This window comes from Vipera berus (assembly GCF_964194415.1).
Source record: "Vipera berus genome assembly, chromosome: 6".
Classification (NCBI taxonomy): Eukaryota; Metazoa; Chordata; class Lepidosauria; order Squamata; family Viperidae; genus Vipera; species Vipera berus.
In genome coordinates, this window is record NC_138208.1 from 48,830,477 (window position 1) to 48,849,197 (window position 18,721).

Consider the following 18,721-nt stretch of genomic DNA (forward strand, 5'->3'; position numbering starts at 1 on the left):
TTACATGCAAAGCAAGATAGTTCAAGCCGTGATTTGTCATAATTGTGATGATTATGGCGTACAGCTCATGAAAACCCCAAATCCACAATCTCAGAAAATTAGAATATTACATGCAATCAATAAAACAAGGAGTGTACATAGAATAATATCGGACCTCTGAAAAGTATAAGCATGCATATGTACTCAGTACTTGGTTTGGGCCCCTTTTGCAGCAATTACTGCCTCAATGCGGCGTGGCATGGAAGCTATCAGCCTGTGGCACTGCTGAGGTGTTATGGAAGACCAGGATGCTTCAATAGCGGCCTTTAGCTCTTCTGCATTGTTCGGTCTCATGTCTCTCATCTTTCTCTTGGCAATGCCCCATAGATTCTCTATGGGGTTCAGGTCAGGCGAGTTTGCTGGCCAATCAAGCACAGTAATCCCACGGTCATTGAACCAGGTTTTGGTGCTTTTGGCAGTGTGGGCAGGTGCCAAGTCCTGCTGGAAAATGAAGTCAGCATCCCCATAAAGCTCGTCTGCGGAAGGAAGCATGAAGTGCTCCAAAATCTCCTGGTAGATGGCTGCGTTGACCCTGGACTTAATGAAGCACAGTGGACCAACACCAGCAGATGACGGCTCCCCAAATCAACACAGACTGTGGAAACTTCTCACTGGACTTCAAGCATCTTGCAGTGTGTGCCTCTCCATTCTTCCTCCAGATTCTGGGTCCTTGGTTTCCAAATGAGATGCAAAAGTTGCTCTCATCAGAAAAGAGGACTTTGGACCACTGAGCAACAGACCAGGTCTGTTTTTCTTTAGCCCAGGTAAGACGCTTCTGACATTGTTTGTTGTTCAGGAGTGGCTTGACAAGAGCAATACGACATTTGAAGCCCATGTCCAGGATCCGTCTGTGTGTGGTGGCTCTTGATGCACTGACTCCAGCCTCAGTCCACTCCTTGTGAAAGTCCCCAACACTTTCGAATGGCCTTTTCCTGACAATCCTTTCCAGGCTACGGTCATCCCTGCTGCTTGTGCACCTTTTTCTTCCACACTTTTCCCTTCCACATAACTTTCTATTAATGTGCTTTGATACAGCACTTTGGGAACATCCAACTTCTTTTGCAATTACCTTTTGAGGCTTTCCCTCCTTGTGGAGGGTGTCAATGATGGTTTTCTGTACAACTGTCAGGTCAGCCGTCTTCCCCATGATTGTGATTCCTACTGAACCAGACTGAGAGACCATTTAAAGGCTCAGGAACCCTTTGCAGGTGTTATGGCTTAATTAGCTGATTAGAGTGGGACACTTTGAGCCTAGAATATTGCACCTTTTCACAATATTCTAATTTTCTGAGATTGTGGATTTGGGGTTTTCATGAGCTGTATGCCATAATCATCACAATTATGACAAATCACGGCTTGAACTATCTTGCTTTGCATGTAATGAGTCTATCTCATATATTAGTTTCCCCTTTTAAGTTGCATTACTGAAATAAATGAACTTTTGCACGATATTCTAATTTTTCAAGTTTCACCTGTATTGGATTGCGTGCCTCCCTGTGCCTCTGCTTCCACCTGCCACTTGGAGGGCTGGCCCAGCAGCCACAGTGCTCGGACCCACATCTGTCTTTGCTTGTCCACTCCTGCTGCAGCTAGGTGGGGCGGGCAGCTGCCCAGCATGTCCAGCAAGCTGGATCACATCCCCCACGCCTCTGCCTCCGCCTGCTGCTTGGAGAACTGGCCCAGAATCTCAGGGTGTGGTGGCCCATGGGCAGCCAAGGGACCAGCCAGTTGTGACTGCTGCCAGGCACCACTGGCCCTGACGCCCAAGGGGGTGCCCAGCCGAACTGGGGTGGGAAAGGGACAGGGCAACGGGGGCTGATCCCTTGCCTCTCTCCAGGGCTACCACAGGGGCCGGATCTGGGCCCATTGCGGGTTGCATCCAACCCGCAGCCTTGAGTTTGACATGTCTGAAGTAGAATATTACAGCTGTATTCACAAGATTATATTTGTTTTCCTAAAATACCAGCTAGACAGCAAACCTATTGGCAAGAATACATACAAAAACCTGTAATGTTCTGAGCAGGTGATGAGTGAACTCCATGTGGCATCTCTTGTTTAATTCGATGCCAGGGGATGGAATGTGTGAGACTAGGCCAAAGCCACCATACCTAGAAGTGGCAAAGGTACGTAAGCAGGGTAGACAAATGGCAGGAAAAGCTCTCTTAGGGAAAGGAACCAAGTAAAGGGAACAAAATGACAAAAGTTGGGACCAAGCACATGGCAAGCCCCTCTCCAACCAACTCTTGGGGGGATAAACAGAAGTCCTCAAGCCAGCCCAGCCCCTTTTGGATCCCTCTGGCTAGTGCCTGGCAGCCTAGTAGTAGACGCTGGGTGTGTGTGTGTGCGTGTGTGTAAGAGCAAAAATATATCAGTAAAAGTTTGTTGTTATTCTAAACTCCCTGGGTCTCTGTGTATTTTAAAGAACCATTTGTGCCTCAGTGTTCAGTTGATTTGGGATTGAGTGTGGCAATTTTCCAGGCCTGTTGTGATGACCCAAGGCACAGCACAGAGGCAAAACAGTCAACTGGCAATTCAAGCCACCCTTTATTTGCTCCAATTTTCCCAAATGCTCCCACGTTTCTGGCAAGCCACAGAACAAAGTAAGACACACACACCTTCAGCAGCCTCTGGCTGCAAGTAGTTTCACAAGTTTTTAACTCTTCAGGCAGGGAGAGTGTGTGATGGAACAAGCAGTCCTTCTTCAGGTTTCAACTCACACACAGTTAGATTAGAAGAGTAATTTACTCAAGGCCACATAGATAACAAGGAAAGAAACAAACATCCAAAATCTAACGAGTCTGTGGAAATGCAAGCTTACCTGAGCAGTTTCAGAAGAGAAGCCAAAATTCATTCTGAGGTCTGTGAACACCAAATCAAGTCTGTCAGCCAGTCCGATGGTCAGTTTCAGGGTTTCCAAGCAGAAATCACAACACAGAACAAGAGATCAGAGTTGTTTCCAAGATCAGAAACGGCACACAAAACTCCAAGCATTCAGCATTTGTTCCCAACAAATGCCCCTCCCCACAGCATCTCCTTAAGTCTCAGTCTCCAGGTGTGCCTTTTGGAGAGAGGCAGGGTGCTCTCCTCCCCAGTAGTTGAGCCTGCCTACGTTGTTTCCTCCTTCTCTCCACTCTCCGTGCTCTAGGATCAGGAGGGGGTGGCTCTTGCTCATTGCCTGAGCTCTGTCTCTCATGTTCATCCTGCCCCAATCCTGAAAGACCCTGGCCTGCCTCAGCCTGCTCTTCCCCACATTCCTCTGAAGCCACAGACACCCCTCCCTTGACCTCCATCCAGTTGAAGCGCATTTTCCTCAGCAGGCTCCGATGGAGACATGACACCTGGGAGTGAGTGTGTGTAAGTGACCATAAGCTGAATCTGAAAGCACACCTGTATAACATTTTATGGTGTCAGAAGTGTGTTTGCTGCTTTTTATCTTGCCTTAATATTGTCTTAAATCTAATTGATTTTATAAAAAAATAAAATAATATACTGTGATGCTGTCACACTGACTGATTGGATGTTATGCAAGCTGACCTGACTTGGGAGAGGGGCTGCAAATTTGCCTAGAAAGCAACTTAATAAATGCAGTAAAACAAAGAATTGTTAAACGATTCTTTTTCTACTAGATCTATATTTTTCACTCCCAATAGAATATTATTCCCTCTTAAATAAAATAGCACCTGATTAAGTTGATTATAAACATGTATTTATATTAGTATTTTTGTGTTCCATATACAGTGTGATAGTTAATTGGTATTATTAACACCATGTGAGATAATGGTTTCCTTAAGCCTCCTAATCTTTTCAGTGAAATGAGATTCAAACTGGAATTCGTAACTGCTATCTCAGAAACTTAGTGATATTCACAGAAAATAATGAGAAGCCTTAAACTTAATATTTTTCTCTGAAGGTTTGGAACCAGGTCATTATAGGCCAGGAAATCTTTCAGCACAGTCACATAATCTGCTTTGTATGCATTGTTACAAAGCCTAACAATAAAATCTTTTTATACTTATCCCAAAATAAGCACCATTTTTAAAACATATAGAATTTCACATTAAAGAAGAACAAATCAGAATTACTTTCCATCTCTTTGAGTTAAGGAACTATATTGATCCTAAAATAATTTTAGAGGTATTACTACAATATGGAATTATATATATTAAAAATGTTTTGCTGGGATGCTTCAAAAGCTGACAAAAGTATTAGTTCTGGTGTCTAAGCTAATGATTAGACTAAGATTAAATAAATCAATCCATCCAGTCACTGCCTCTACAAATACCAAGCTCCTAGTATCCTTCTATAATATCAGCAAACATGTACATTAATGTACATATGTTTTTCTTGCTTATCTTAAAAGGAAGTTTTTCCTATTTCTTTTTTAAATCTGAGAGTTTCTTCATCCATTATAAACGACAAACTTTACAAGAAGGGAAACATTTTGAAAACAAATAAAAGCTAAATATATGTGAAGAATATGGGCCAAAAACTTCATTATAAATGATGCATCAACTGCATATCTTCTTCTTCTTAATGTAATATAACTAATGACAACCCTTCTACTCTACTCTAGCAGAGAACATCTGAAAAATAATCCAGAATATGGCCTTCTGTTGCCAAAATATACCGCAATATATCATGCTAAAGGGCAAGCCTCATCATTAGCAAAATGAAATTCTAAAGAGAAAAATAATAAAGTTCTTTTCAAAAAAGCTATTTAGTTTTTAATTATTCTGTGCCAACAGAGAAAAAAATCAGATCCGTGCTTTTTTTATCATCCTATAATGTTTGGGAAGAGAAAAGTGACAGCATGATTTATTGAAAGGAACTTCCTTCAGTGCTGAAAGCTTATGTGTCTGGGCAGATAATTTGCCTTAAGCTTCATGGTGGAGACTGACTTCCAGAACTCCGGGTGAAACTTCCTCATTGATGAATGAGCTACCACATTGCTCTATGGATTGCTATATTGTGGCCATTAAAGAATGTCATCAAAGGCCTCTGCAAGAAAATGTGCCTTTTACCTCCTTTCACTTAAATGGGGATGGCAGATAGTAAAGGAAAGGTTTTGAATTGCAAACCAGGCATATTTACTTTTTAAAGGCCTTATAAGTGGGGGTTTTTTTTCTCTCTCTCTCTCTCTTTCTAATTTAGGTGCCGTATTCTGAACTGGGAGGAAAAACTTTAGTGATGGCAGTATATGACTTTGACCGCTTTTCCAAGCATGATATTATTGGAGAATACAAAGTTGCCATGAACACTGTAGATTTTGGTCATGTGACTGAAGAATGGCGAGATTTGCAGAGTGCTGAAAAAGAAGAGGTAAGAGAATTATACCCTTTGTTAGAATTCATTCAGTTTTATTCTCTGCTTCTATGTTTCAGATTAATCTTAGGATAGTCTTTTCTAATGAAGAGATTCCATAGCACAAAACAAATTAAAGAAATACTTGATTGTACCTATTAGAAGAGCAAGAAGGATAGAAATGAATAGCTAGGGTACATAACAGACAAAATGAAATTTTCAGACCTTTAGCTGCAATATTCTGATCTTAAACATCATGGCAATAATGCAGAAGAGCAATACTTGTACATCAATTGAACATGGGATATACACAGATTATGCATGCATTCAGGGTATCAACTCCTGGGATGAGAAGTCCTGCAAGTAATCTGTTTCCGTGCCAGGGAATTTCTTTGCATTGAGACTTTTATTGATCCAATACTGGGCATCTCTTTTTAAAAGGATCTTACTCATTTCATGGGACCCTGGAAAGTTTTCACTTATTGATGCAAGATAGTTCATACAGAAGTTAAGTGTAGCTAGGGTAGTATAATATTGGTAATTTTTTATGGTCACCTGAGTTTAGATGAAAATCTATATATGTGGAACATTATTGATTGATTGATTGACCAAATGCTGATTCAAATAAAAACAATACGATACGTTCTGTTACATCAAGAAGTATTGCATCATTTTTTGCCTTTGTTCCCCCCTCTTCAAATTGAACTTTGGGAACCGGATAGATAATATAAAGAGTAAAGTTAACCAAAAATATTTATATTGTTGATATTTGATTGATTTGGTTTCAAAGAGATAGCAAGTTGGAAAGTGTTTCCCAGTGCTTAAGTCTTTGTCTATCTTTTTATGATGTGTGTACCAGTTTTCTGTCTTCTTGTTCTAATAAGAAATCATTCTCAGGAACCAGTAGAGCTTTGAATATACTAAGGAAAATGGCCCCAAACAGCTTTGCAATCTTGATTATATGCTACTGGCATTTCTTCCTTGGGGCTTCATTTCCATGTTTACTTGTGGCACATTGTGGTGGTGTAGATGAATCTTCCAGGGCTAAAATATAGAAGAAATACATGTTGAAAAAAGTCTACCTTATGGAAACTAATGCAGTAAATAAACTAATGTTCCTTCTGAGATTCTAGGCTTGACAGTAGCCTAAATCAATGACAATATTTATTGGGAATGATGGGAATTTAAGTCAGCCCCATGTGAATGATATATAATAGTTAAGATTGTTTAGAAAGCCATTGGAAATGGATGCTAAACAATTTGCCCTGAAGAATTATAACAAGCACAACTATCTATTGATCATGTATGAGTTCATATATAGGTGTTTAGGACTTGATGAAACAATATCCTAGAGTCCAGAAGGAAGAATTGTTTACCCAAAGTTGACTTATCATGTGCTTATATACACAGTTGTTAATATAGATTTCAATAGAACTAGACTGAAATAAAATTCTTAAGATATTTATATGTCTCCATTTGTAGGAAGATTTTTCTTATGCCTGTATTTTTGCAGAACCATGTGAAATGGTACAGTTTATGTTTGTCTAAATACAGTGAAGAAAGTCCATAATCTCTGTAAGCAATTGATTCTACTGCCAAACTTTTCGTATTATTATGGGGGGAGGAGCTTTTCCCAATACTCAGCCAGAATATACCTTCTTGTAAAGTCATTCTTCGGTGGCCTGCAGTTTGGAGAAATAGATCTTGGTCTACATGATAACTCTTCAGATACTAGAAGAATATATTCTATATCACCCATCTATCTTCTGTCTTCAAATTAGTTTAAACATGTCCTGTTCCTTCCACCTCTCTTGATAGAATTTAGTTTCTGATAAATTCATCTTGATTTTTGTCTTGATGACATCCTTATAAATATTCTGCCCAATACTGGGTGCAGTACATTCAACAGTATTGCTGAATTGAAAATGAAAATTAGAGAAAAAAAGCATCCAAATGATACTGTATGAGAAATTTGTCAGGGTTGCCAGCTATTTAAAAAGTTGATGGGATCCCCTTTATTGTATATTTATTTATTTAATTAATTAATTCAATTTATATACCGCCCTTTTCCTGAAGGACTCAGGGCGGTTTACAGGGCAAAATTAAAACAATACAATATAAAAATTAAAATTAAATCAATAGTTCCAAAATTTAAAATTAGAATTTAAAAACCTTAAAACCCCTCAGTCCAGGCCAGCTAACTCAAAAGGCCAGGTTTTTAGGTTCCCGGCGAAACGAACGAAGGTCGGGGGCGATCCGGAGTTCCACCGGCAATTGATTCCATAGGGCAGGCGTGCCCACAGAGAATGCCCTCCCCCTGGGGATTGCCCGCCGGCATTCCCTGACCGGCGGGACCCTGAGGAGGCCCTCCCTGTGGGAGCGCACAGGACGATGGGAAGTTGATGCTGGCAGCAGGTGCTCCCTGAGATAATCCGGACCCATGCCATTTAGGGCTTTATAGGTCATCACCAGCACCTTGAATCTCACACGGAGGGCAACTGTAAGCCAATGCAGCTTGCGGAGAAGAGGTGTTACACGGGAGTATCGGAAGACTCCCATCACAACTCGCACGGCTGCATTCTGCACCAGCTGAAGCCTCCGTGTGGTCCTCAAGGGCAGCCCCATGTAGAGAGCATTGCAGTAGTCTATCTGGGAGGTCACGAGCGCATGAGTGACTGTGCGTAGGGCATCTCGGTCCAGATAGGGCCGCAACTGGCACACCAGGCGAACCTGGACAAAAGCCCCCCTGGCCACGGCTCCTATATGATCTTCCAAACTGAGCCGTGAGTCCAGGAGGACACCCAAGTTGCGGGCCTTATCAATGGGGGGTAACACCTCACCCCCCATAGTTAGCAATGGAAAAGACTTGTTAATCCGAGATGCCGGTATGCACAGCCACTCAGTCTTGGCGGGATTGAGTCGAAGCCTGTTTCTCCCCATCCAAACCCGGACCACCTCCAGGCAACAGGACATCATGTCGAGGGCATCACTGGGTTGGTTCGGGGTGGAAAGAAAAAGCTGGGTATCATCAGCATACTGATGATACCCCACCCCGAAACCACGAATGAGCTCACCCAGCGGCTTCATATAGATGTTGAACAAGAGGGGAGAGAGGACCGACCCCTGAGGAACTCCACAAACAAGATGCCTCGGGGCGGACCTCTGCCCTCCCGTCAACACCGACTGCATATAGTCAAGCAGTTGGACAGTAATCTACCTGATAATTTAATTTGGATCCCTGTAGTGAGCAGTGAGTTACAATTCAGTGGCCTGCATAATCCTTCCAATTTTAGGCTTCATTAATGGCCACTGGATTAGGAAAGACCCTCTTTGTTTGTCTATATTTGATATGAACCATAGGTATTCTGTTGTGAGTATTCTGTATGAAATGGCTTTATGGTGATAAGCAGCAAGATGGGCTTGTTATATTGAAACAATAAAATTTCATGAGCTACCCAAATAAAACAGCAAAAATTCATGCAAAGATTGCTGAGGCCAGATGTGCATCAGTGGGTATGTGTTTGGCTTGTTAGTGCTCAACAGCATGGTACCACAACCTGGCCCACTAATTATTGTAAAAACATAATTAAAATCAACTTAAAACCCTAAGCAACTGGATTCCATCCAAATTATACAACAAATGTGATTATGTTCCATTACTGCAAAGACATTTTATAACTGACTTCATTTCTTTTCTTTTTTAATTACTGAATGTAATGTTTGTCATAAAAAACCAAATGTACAGTCTATTCACACGGATACACATTTTATGGAGAATTTTCTTTCTTCATTTTATGTCTATATATTATCAAAATCCTCACTGCCGTGACTTTTAACTGAGCAAAATGGTGCATCATAGGGCAACAATTTTTGAACCAAGGTACCTCAAATGGGTAACTTACAGAATGTGTTTAAAATCTGGGATCCATAATTCCCAAAGGAATGAAATTTGTGGAAGTTGTGGCTGCTTTAATGCGACTGGCTGCTAGTGAATTACAGGGCTGCTGCAACGCTGACATGCTCTTCATTTCCAATGTTTCATGACAGTTTCCCAGACAGTCTTGCAATCCCTTGCTCCCTGCCCCATGCAACAACAGCAGGTAATTTACCTGTTTGCTGGAAAGAGAAGAGACGATTTCCAGTGCTCCCTGCCAGATTTCCACCAGGAAATTCAATGGGGAAGCTAGCAGGAAGTCAGAAGTCACTCCTGCTTTCAATGTTTTTTTTGCCTGCCCTTGGTCATTCTGTTTCTCTTTGCTTCAGATAAGCAAATATCTTTGAAATGATCACCCAGTGAGTATGGGTTATCTAATATACTACTAAAACTCTTGTGTTTGTAACCTTCAATTGGGTGAAATTGGAATGTATAGGACAACAGTTATGGAACCAATGTAACTCATATGAGCTAATTTACAGAATGCCAAGATCCATGACTCTGTGGGAACAAAATTTGGGAAAGTTGTGGCCACTTCAGCACCACCACACCTTCCAATTACACTTCCCAAAAACCTGAAGGTTTTGTAGTGCACAGGAAGATGGGAGGGTTTATCCTCACCGTCTGTCCCACCTCCCTCTGTCCTCTGCACCCAATCACCTGGCAGCACAGATTGACAGGTGAATGGCAATTGGGTATTTGGAATCAAGGCTAAAATTTTAAATCTCTTAATGGCAGAAGGTGGTAAGGGAGCAACTTGGATGCTTTCTGGTGAGGTGGGACTAGTTGAGGGATGCTGGCAGTCAATGGGTGAACCCCCTTCCTTCCTGGAGTGAGCTGGGATGGGACATGCTAGGGTACAGTTCTCCTCATGATCCATAGTTCCCTTTGTCTTCCCTTACCTCAGCAAAGTAGGCAGGTAGTACCTAAAGCTAGTCAAGGAGGAGAGGAGTGATTTCCAACACTCCTTGGCAGCTTCCCCACACAATTTCAGTGGGAAAGCTGGCAGAAAGTTGGAAGTCGCTCCAGCTGCCTCTGCATTTTTGCCCACATGTGATCATTCTGTTTAGGTAAGGAAATATGTCTGAAAGGATTGCCCAATAGTTACAGGTTGTCTAGTTTTCACCTAAAATTACAATAGGACTCAGTCACATAAAATGCTTCATTTGTGACCTTAAGGGAAAAAAGCTTTTGCAACCCCTTCTAATGACAGTTTGGCCTTTCACTTAATCATCTCTAATTACTTGATTTTTTTCTCTCTTTATGTTTCTCTCTCTCTCTTTGCTGATTCACTTGTTATACATAATAACATCTACTTTTAATGAGCAATGCATTGACCTACAAGACAAAAAGATTTGACATTCTGATGCCCTCTTCATTGATAATTCACCCTATTTTCAATCCGCTTCCTAAAAGGGTCAGCAGTAAAATCAAAAGATGGGTTTTTAAAGCAATTGGGAGCCTGTCCTTTGTCTCTCATGACCCAAGTAAATTTATAAAACAGATTTATGGCATTTTCCATTTCTCTACACATGCACAAACATTAGTGTTGATGTTTAAAAATCATTTTAAAGATAAGAAGCAAATGTATATAATTAATAACTTCCATGAGTTTTAAGAGGCTGTCATACTATGCAGAAGACCAGGTTACCAAGCAGATAAATTCTATATGAGCAACAAGTCATGAATTTATTTTATTTGACTTCATTTAGCCTCCTTAATATCAATAGCCTTGGTGGAGCAGTGGGCTAATGCCTCCTTAAGTAACACCAGCTGCCTGCAATTATTGCAGGTTCGCATCCCACCAGGCTCAAGGTTGACTCAGCCTTCCATCCTTCCAAGGTAGGTAAAATGAGGACCCAGATTGTTGGGGGCAATAAGCTGACTTTGTAATAATGCCGCTTGGGGGGGGGGCGAAAGCCCTAATAAGCAGGCATATACATAGAATGAAGGCTATTGCTAAGCACATTTGATTTGTGCTTAGATTGTAAGCCGCCCTGAGTCTTCGGAGAAGGGCGGGATATAAATGGGATTAAAATAAAAAAAATAATATTGTATACAATTTCTACTTGCTACATTCTACTTCTTCAAATTGCTGTTGGTTAATAGATGGCAATATAAACAATAGCAGGCAATGTTGTCATTTCCAAAAACTGTTGGAGCCTACAATTTGTGGACATTAGCATGGCTGGAGCTGATAGGGAGGTAAATCCCTACGAATCCCTTGGTACAAAGTTAAATATTTGAATGACAGATTATGTTAAATACATATTTTTAAATATTTTAAAAGGAAACAGTATGCAATATAATGTTTATGGAAATTCTCAGTCATCCAGGTCATGGTTGTCCCAAAGGTGCTTTTCCAAAAGGCAACTGGATTTTGTTTTTCCTTGAAGACCTTTCACTTCTCATCCAAGAAGCTTCTTCAGTTCTGTTCAAAGTCCAGTTGCTTTTTGAAAAACCACCTTTGGGATATGCAATGTAATATCTAACTTGGTACTGGAAAATTTTAGTAGAATGTTGAGCCAGGATTATCTCTCAGCTTACTGGATAGTTGTTGAAATGAAATTGTATGTTACAGATACCAATTTGAGCTCTCAAAGGAAAGGAGTTTACAAATCTAATGTTTTGTTGTTTAATTTATTTAACCAACAACCAGTGCTTTTTTTGTAAAAGAAAAAGGTGCCGGAACTCACACATGTCATACAACCCACCTTGCCTACCCTACAAGGTTCCATCCAAAAAAGGTGCCGGAACTCCGTTCTGAGCGTTCTATGACAAAAAAAGCCCTGCCAACAACATTCTATAGTTCATTGATTTACTAAGTAATCTTTTGATTTTAGTAAAACATCAAACAATAGCAATGTTATGCCATATACCATATACAAATTGGACTTGGCCATCTTGTGTAAGTTTTGTTTTGATGTTTGGATATGTTATCAAGGTTTGCATGGGCTGGGAGAAAAAAATTGACTTCAAAGACCCGCTCCACCTCTAAACAACCCATTCTCTGTGGATTAGTATTCTAAGGACAGCAGCATTATAAAGAGTGCTGCTATTACAATCTGACTACTGCTGCTGTTGAACAAAAATTAAAGATGACAAGGCCTTGTAGCCATTTTAAACATTTAAGCTCCAAATTCAGTTAAACAAATGTTTAAACAAATTTATTTCAGTCTTTTGAAGAAGATGCCTTTCACCACCATCCACATTATCACAAAGATAATAGGGGAAAAAATGCAAAGCTGAAAAGGTTAAAGACAAAAAACTGAGAGAAGAAGTTTGAGAAGAAGAAACCTTAGTCATTTTCTTCAGAGTTCTTCTGCCAGTTTCTAAATGCCAATTTGGACCATGCCAATGATTACCGTAGTAACTATTTAACCAGTATTTTTTCTTTTGGCTTAGATATATACTAAACTGGCAGTTAAAGAACTTTGCACTCAGGCTACAATAGACAGAATATATTTATTAAACAAAAAAAAACACCTTACACAAAGCATAGTAATGAAAAGAGCAAAAATTGGTTTCTCACTGTAAGTTAGACAGGCTGTGGAGTAAAAGCAAATATTCAGTGCAAATATTCTGAAATGGATTTATAGAGAATGTACCATCCAGAATAAATGTTGGTCTTTCAGTCCTAATTCATCTGGGAGAATACTTAGAATAACAAAACAGACCAGTGGTATTTTGTTTTCAACCACAGCTAACTTAATATTGTAGTAGTACAGAAAAAGATTATAACATGAACATTTAATATGTTCTCTATCACTTAGCTATTTCTGTAGTAACTGTCAAAGAAATTTATGACTTTTTTGCCTTGTGTACCCTGTTAAAAAGTAAAGGTAAAGGTTCCCCCGCACATGCGTGCTAGTCGTTTCCGACTCTAGGGGCCGGTGCTCATCTCCGTTTCAAAGCCAAAGAGCCAGCGCTTGTCCGAGGACGTCTCCGTGGTCATGTGGCCGGCATGACTAGACGCCAAAGGCGCACGATACGCTGTTACCTTCCCACCGTAGTGGTCCCTATTTTTCTACTTGCATTTTTACGTGCTTTCGAACTGCTAGGTTGGCAGAAGCTGGGACGAGTAACAGGCGCTCACTCTGTTATGCGGCACTCGGGATTCGACCCGCCAAACTGCCGACCTTCTGATCGACAAGCTCAGCGTCCTAACCCACTGAGCCACCCTGTTAGACTTAGTTAATTAATGAAAAGAGCTTACTGTTTATTTTACTATAAATTATTGTAGCATTTAGGTATCTGCAGAAATTCCTTCTTCAATCAGAAATGACCCATTCAGTGTATGCATTCCCAGTGAAGCTGTTGATTGCCCCATCCCCCATTATGTGAGAAGATTTGATGCCAGGAGGTATTATTTTACCTGGTCGTATAAAAAAGCCTCCCCAAAGAAGTTATCCTTGTTTTTTTCTTTAAAAGCCTTGCAGAATCAGGTTAAATAGGTCTTCTAGACAGTATCTGGTTGTTAACTGAATATTGCCACTCTTAGGAATGAGAGGTTACTGCCAAAAGTCATACTATGGTGGTGCAGTAGTTAGAATGCAGTATTGCAGGCAGACTGTGCCCACTGCCAGGAGTTTGATCCTGATTGGCTCAAGGTTGACTTAGCCTTCCATCCTTCCAAGGTCGGTTAAACAAACCCAGATCATTGAGGGCAATATGCTGACTCTGTAAACACTTAAAGACTCCTATAAAATACTATGAAGTCTAAGTGCTATTGCTATTTCTACTCTATAGAAGAAATTTATAGATTTTCTTGATGACTCTATTACTGTGTTTCCCTGAAAATAAGACCTGGTCTTATTTTTTTTCCTCTAAAAGAAGCACCAGGTCTTATTTGGGGGGGGGTCTTTTCCACTTACCTCCAGCACCAACAGCTCCAGCCAGCCAGCCCGCTTCTTCAGCTAAAGGAGCAGCTTCATTCTGCCACTAAGAATGGAGCTCAGCCTGCATTTTGCCATCAAAGTCCTTTCCGGATGGCCACTGCAACCGAGAACCAAGCTATAGATTGAATCCATAGCTCGGTTCTCGGCTGCAATGGCCTTCCAGAAAGGCCTCTGATGGCAAAATGCCAGCCTGGGGACGCTGCAGAAGAAGTGGGCCAGGGATAAGAGGCCTGACTGCAAGGTAAGTGGGTGTGGGGTAGATGGGGCAGCTCCACCCCCCAACCCTGCCCTCATGATATCTCACCATTTTGAAGACTCCCCCATCTACGCCATCCCCAGGCACAACCTTGTCTTCTGGGACTTCCTAAAGGCCAACAAAATTGAGGTCATTCTAACGTCAGGGTAGATGAGACATGTCAAACCTGTGACATCACATGACATCACACAACATATCGGGACTGTTTTGCCATTACCGGCAATAGGGTGGGCACATCCGGCCCATGGGCCAGCAGTTTAACACCCCTGGGGTAGATGATCTTCCAGAGGCTGGTTGCCATGAAAAGGCTGTCTTTGGGTCTTATCAGATGAAACTTCAAGAGAGGACCTGCATCAGGATGTTTTCTTTTTGGAATTTTCTTATAAAAAGTCTCAGGCAAATTTAACAGTATATTCATGCTTAGTTGATTTCAGGTTTTTCACTTTTATTACTGTTGACACATTAAGCTCTTTGTATTCTAAGGTTTTAGTCAACAATAGATTACACATGCTGTGCACCAGTAAATAACATATAAGCTGAAGTGAAACTTGAATATTGGTGCTGAAACCAAATAATATATTTAAATTGGATTGGCATTTTATTTAAAAACCAAATAATATATTAAGGGTCAGGCATTTGTTTAAAAAGAAAAATATATATGACTTTTCTAATCTTCACATTCAGTATATTCATTATTTTATTTTTCTCATTCTTGCAAATTTATGTTTTTAACTGAGATCAAAAGACTTTAACACATTTAGACATTCTTTTTTATAGCTAAGCATCTCTGATTGTTAAGGTGAGGTATGAATAAATGCAGTGGTAGAAAAGATAAACAATAACTTAGCTCTATTTGTTGGCTTGTTTATAAAATTGTCTGAGGCTTTCTGCTAAACAGCAGCCACTTGGGTTATTTATGACTCTGGAAGAGATGTACACTATTACTTAAGTTAAAAATATGTGTTCCAAATTGTTTGTTTCAAATATTTCTTCAACCTTAATTGTTCTTTGGACTCATATGAAGACAGCTTTGGATATATAGCTGATTGAACAAATGCCTTCTGCATGTATTAATATTACATGCAATACTTGGGAGAAATGAGATAATCAAAGTGTGGATTTAAATTTAAATAGTACCTACTAGGATAATGTAATGGGAAAACTGTATGCTCAAATGACAGTTTCTATTACTTATTGCAATGTGGATGATTTTGCGAAGAGACTATAAAGTGATTTTGATGCATTGCAACAACCTTGCTATACATACAGTAACAGCATTCTCCCAAGATTAAGATGGCTCCAATCCTATTAGCCAGTCCATAAACTGTGATTTTGGAATATGATATGTTTTATCTGTGTTATTCTGTATTGTGTGTTTTGTTTAACTTCTCTTTTATGTTTTTCACCACATGTCAGCCGTACTTGAAAATTGAGTGGCCATATAAATCATTTAAATCAATACAAGAAATACATAAAAAAGAGGCTAGTACTTTTAGGCACTATGATTTTATCTTTATCAAATGCAATATGTCTTTTGAAGTTTCAATCAGCAATTCCAGAAGCCACAACAGGCTTCTGATGCATGTGCGCAGCACACTGGAGCTGATACAGAAAATAACGTGAACAAAATTAAGACAGTGAGCTGTTTCATAGAAACTTGAGGTATCAGTTTAGCATTACCCCTGAAATAGTGCAATATTAGTGCAATATTATTTCCCTACAAGAAAAAAGTATGCTCCTGTTTAAATTGTAACATTCTGGAATAATTCCACCTATGTTCTATTTACTTATTTATCTGTTTATTGGTTCAACTTCTCTCAAAACCTGGTTGCCAAATTATTTAATAGTGCTATATTTTTATATTTAATGACTAGATCATCTTATATTTTAAACTGATCTGGGGGTTTTTACAAAATAAACGTGCTTATTTATGTGTGTTTCTAATAAAATAATTTACAAATGAACAGGGAAGCCATATATTGGGCAGATTTCTTCATCTCTATTGTATTATTATGTCTAATTATATAGTGTACATTTTAGTGCTTCATTTTAATTTTAGACTTGAGATGGATCCAAAATCTAATCTAAGGGACAAAAGAAATCTCCTGTGTTATTGTGCTCTGCCTTGAATCGCTTAGTAGAGATAGGTACCATTAGTACAGGTACAGATAAGAAAGATTTCTTCCTACAGATTTGGGCATAAAAAACATATTATCTTGCTTCTGAGATTCTGAACTCTGCTTTTTCAGTTCAGTTCTACAGAATAGTTTCCAATTACTTTTAAATTCCAAGGAAATCTCTTGATAATATGAAATACATTAAGTAACTTTTAAATGAATATATAGCTTTAGGCAAAAGGGTTCTTAAAGATCAGGTAAGGGGAACCAATTATTGCTTCTTTTCAACTGATATAATAAAAGATAGATTACCTTTAACCTGGTTAAACTTACCATATACTTGTACATAATTATGGGAAGGTAAAATCCCATATCATCTGAAAAGAGTGTGCTGTGTATTCCTATTTTACAGTAAAAATAGCTTTGCTTTTGCTTATTTTGTTACATGGGAATGAGCACTTCAATATGTCAGGCAAGACCTAAAAATAAGCTGAATGCAATAGGAAGGCGATATCTAATGCAAATATTTTTATTATGAAAACAAAAAGTCGGGAACCAAAAATGTATAAGAATTAGAGTGAATATAAAAGTGAATGAATGAAATGAATACATTGAAGCGGTTTGTTCATAGAGAAAATGAAAGATAATCAAATTGTCAAATAGATGCATGAAAGAAGAGTTAATACATCTAGAGTAAGGTGGCAATAGAAAAAATTATGTTTAGTTGATAAGATCCTGAAAAAGGAGGCATTAGAAAGACTGTGTGAACCAGTTTTATACCAATAAATATCACTATACCTCTCCATACATTTCTATCTCTATAACTGGTCTTTGTTTTCACCAGTTATAGAGATAGAAATAGACGCTGGATAGACGCTGGAAGATGAGCCCCTCAGGTCGGAAGGCGTCCAATATGCTACTGGGGAAGAGCAGAGGGCTAGTACTAGTAGCGCCAGAAAGAATGAAGCGACTGGGCCAAAGCCGAAAGGACGCTCAGCTGTGGATATGTCTGGTAGTGAAAGGAAAGTCCGATGCTGTAAAGATTTTTTCTCCATAGGAACCTGGAATGTAAGATCCATGAATCAAGGAAAGCTGGACGTGGTCAAACAAGAGATGACAAGACTGAACATTGACATCTTAGGTATCAGCGAACTAAAATGGACAGGAATGGGTGAATTTAATTCAGATGACCATCAGGTATACTACTGCGGGCAAGAATCCCTCAGAAGAAATGGAGTAGCCTTCATAGTCAATAAAAGAGTAGGAAAAGCAATACTGGGATACAATCCTCAAAATGACAGAATGATCTCAGTTCGAATCCAAGGCAAACCATTCAATATCACAGTAGTCCAAGTCTATGCCCCAACCACCGGTGCTGAAGAGGATGAAATTGACCGGTTCTATGAAGCCCTACAGCACCTTATAGAACTAACACCAAAAAATGATGTCCTTATCATCATGGGGGATTGGAATGCTAAAGTAGGAAGCCAAAAGATAACCGGAATAACAGGCAAGTTTGGCCTTGGAGTACAAAATGAAGCAGGGCACAGGCTGATAGAATTTTGTCAAGAGAATACGATGGTCATAGCAAACACCCTTTTCCAACAACCCAAGAGACGGCTCTACACATGGACATCACCAGACGGTCAACACAGAAATCAGATTGACTATGTACTCTGCAGCCAAAGATGGAGAAGCTCTATACAGTCAATAAAAACAAGACCAGGAGCTGACTGTGGCTCAGACCATGAGCTTCTTGTTGCAAAGTTTAAGCTTAAACTGAAGAAAGTAGGGAAAAGCACTAGGCCAGTCAGGTATGAATTAAATCATATCCCTGTTGAATATACAGTAGAGGTGACAAATAGATTTAAGGAATTAGATCTGATAGACAGGGTGCCTGAAGAACTATGGACAGAGGTTCGCAACATTGTACAAGAGGTAGCAGCCAAAACCATCCCAAAGAAAAAGAAATGCAAGAAAGCAAAATGGCTGTCTGAGGAAGCTTTGCAAATAGCTGAGGAAAGGAGGGAAGCAAAAGGCAAGGGAGAAAAAGAAAGATACGCCCAATTGAATGCAGAATTCCAGAGAATAGCTAGAAGAGATAAGAATGACTTCTTAAATGAACAGTGCAAAGAAATAGAAGAAAACAATAGAATAGGGAGGACCAGAGATCTTT

The 18,721-nt window shown here is 39.7% G+C and overlaps 1 protein-coding gene across 1 annotated transcript in view; it reads left to right on the forward strand.

The window, feature by feature from the left end:
• Positions 1–18,721, forward strand: part of SYT1 (synaptotagmin 1) — a gene marked incomplete at its 3' end in the record, with an annotated part of 226,784 nt that overhangs the window by 124,780 nt on the left and 83,283 nt on the right. The window contains exon 6 of the mRNA XM_081331976.1: positions 5,191–5,358. Coding sequence (XP_081188102.1) covers positions 5,191–5,358 — 168 coding nt within the window. The remainder of the gene's footprint in view (positions 1–5,190; positions 5,359–18,721) is intronic.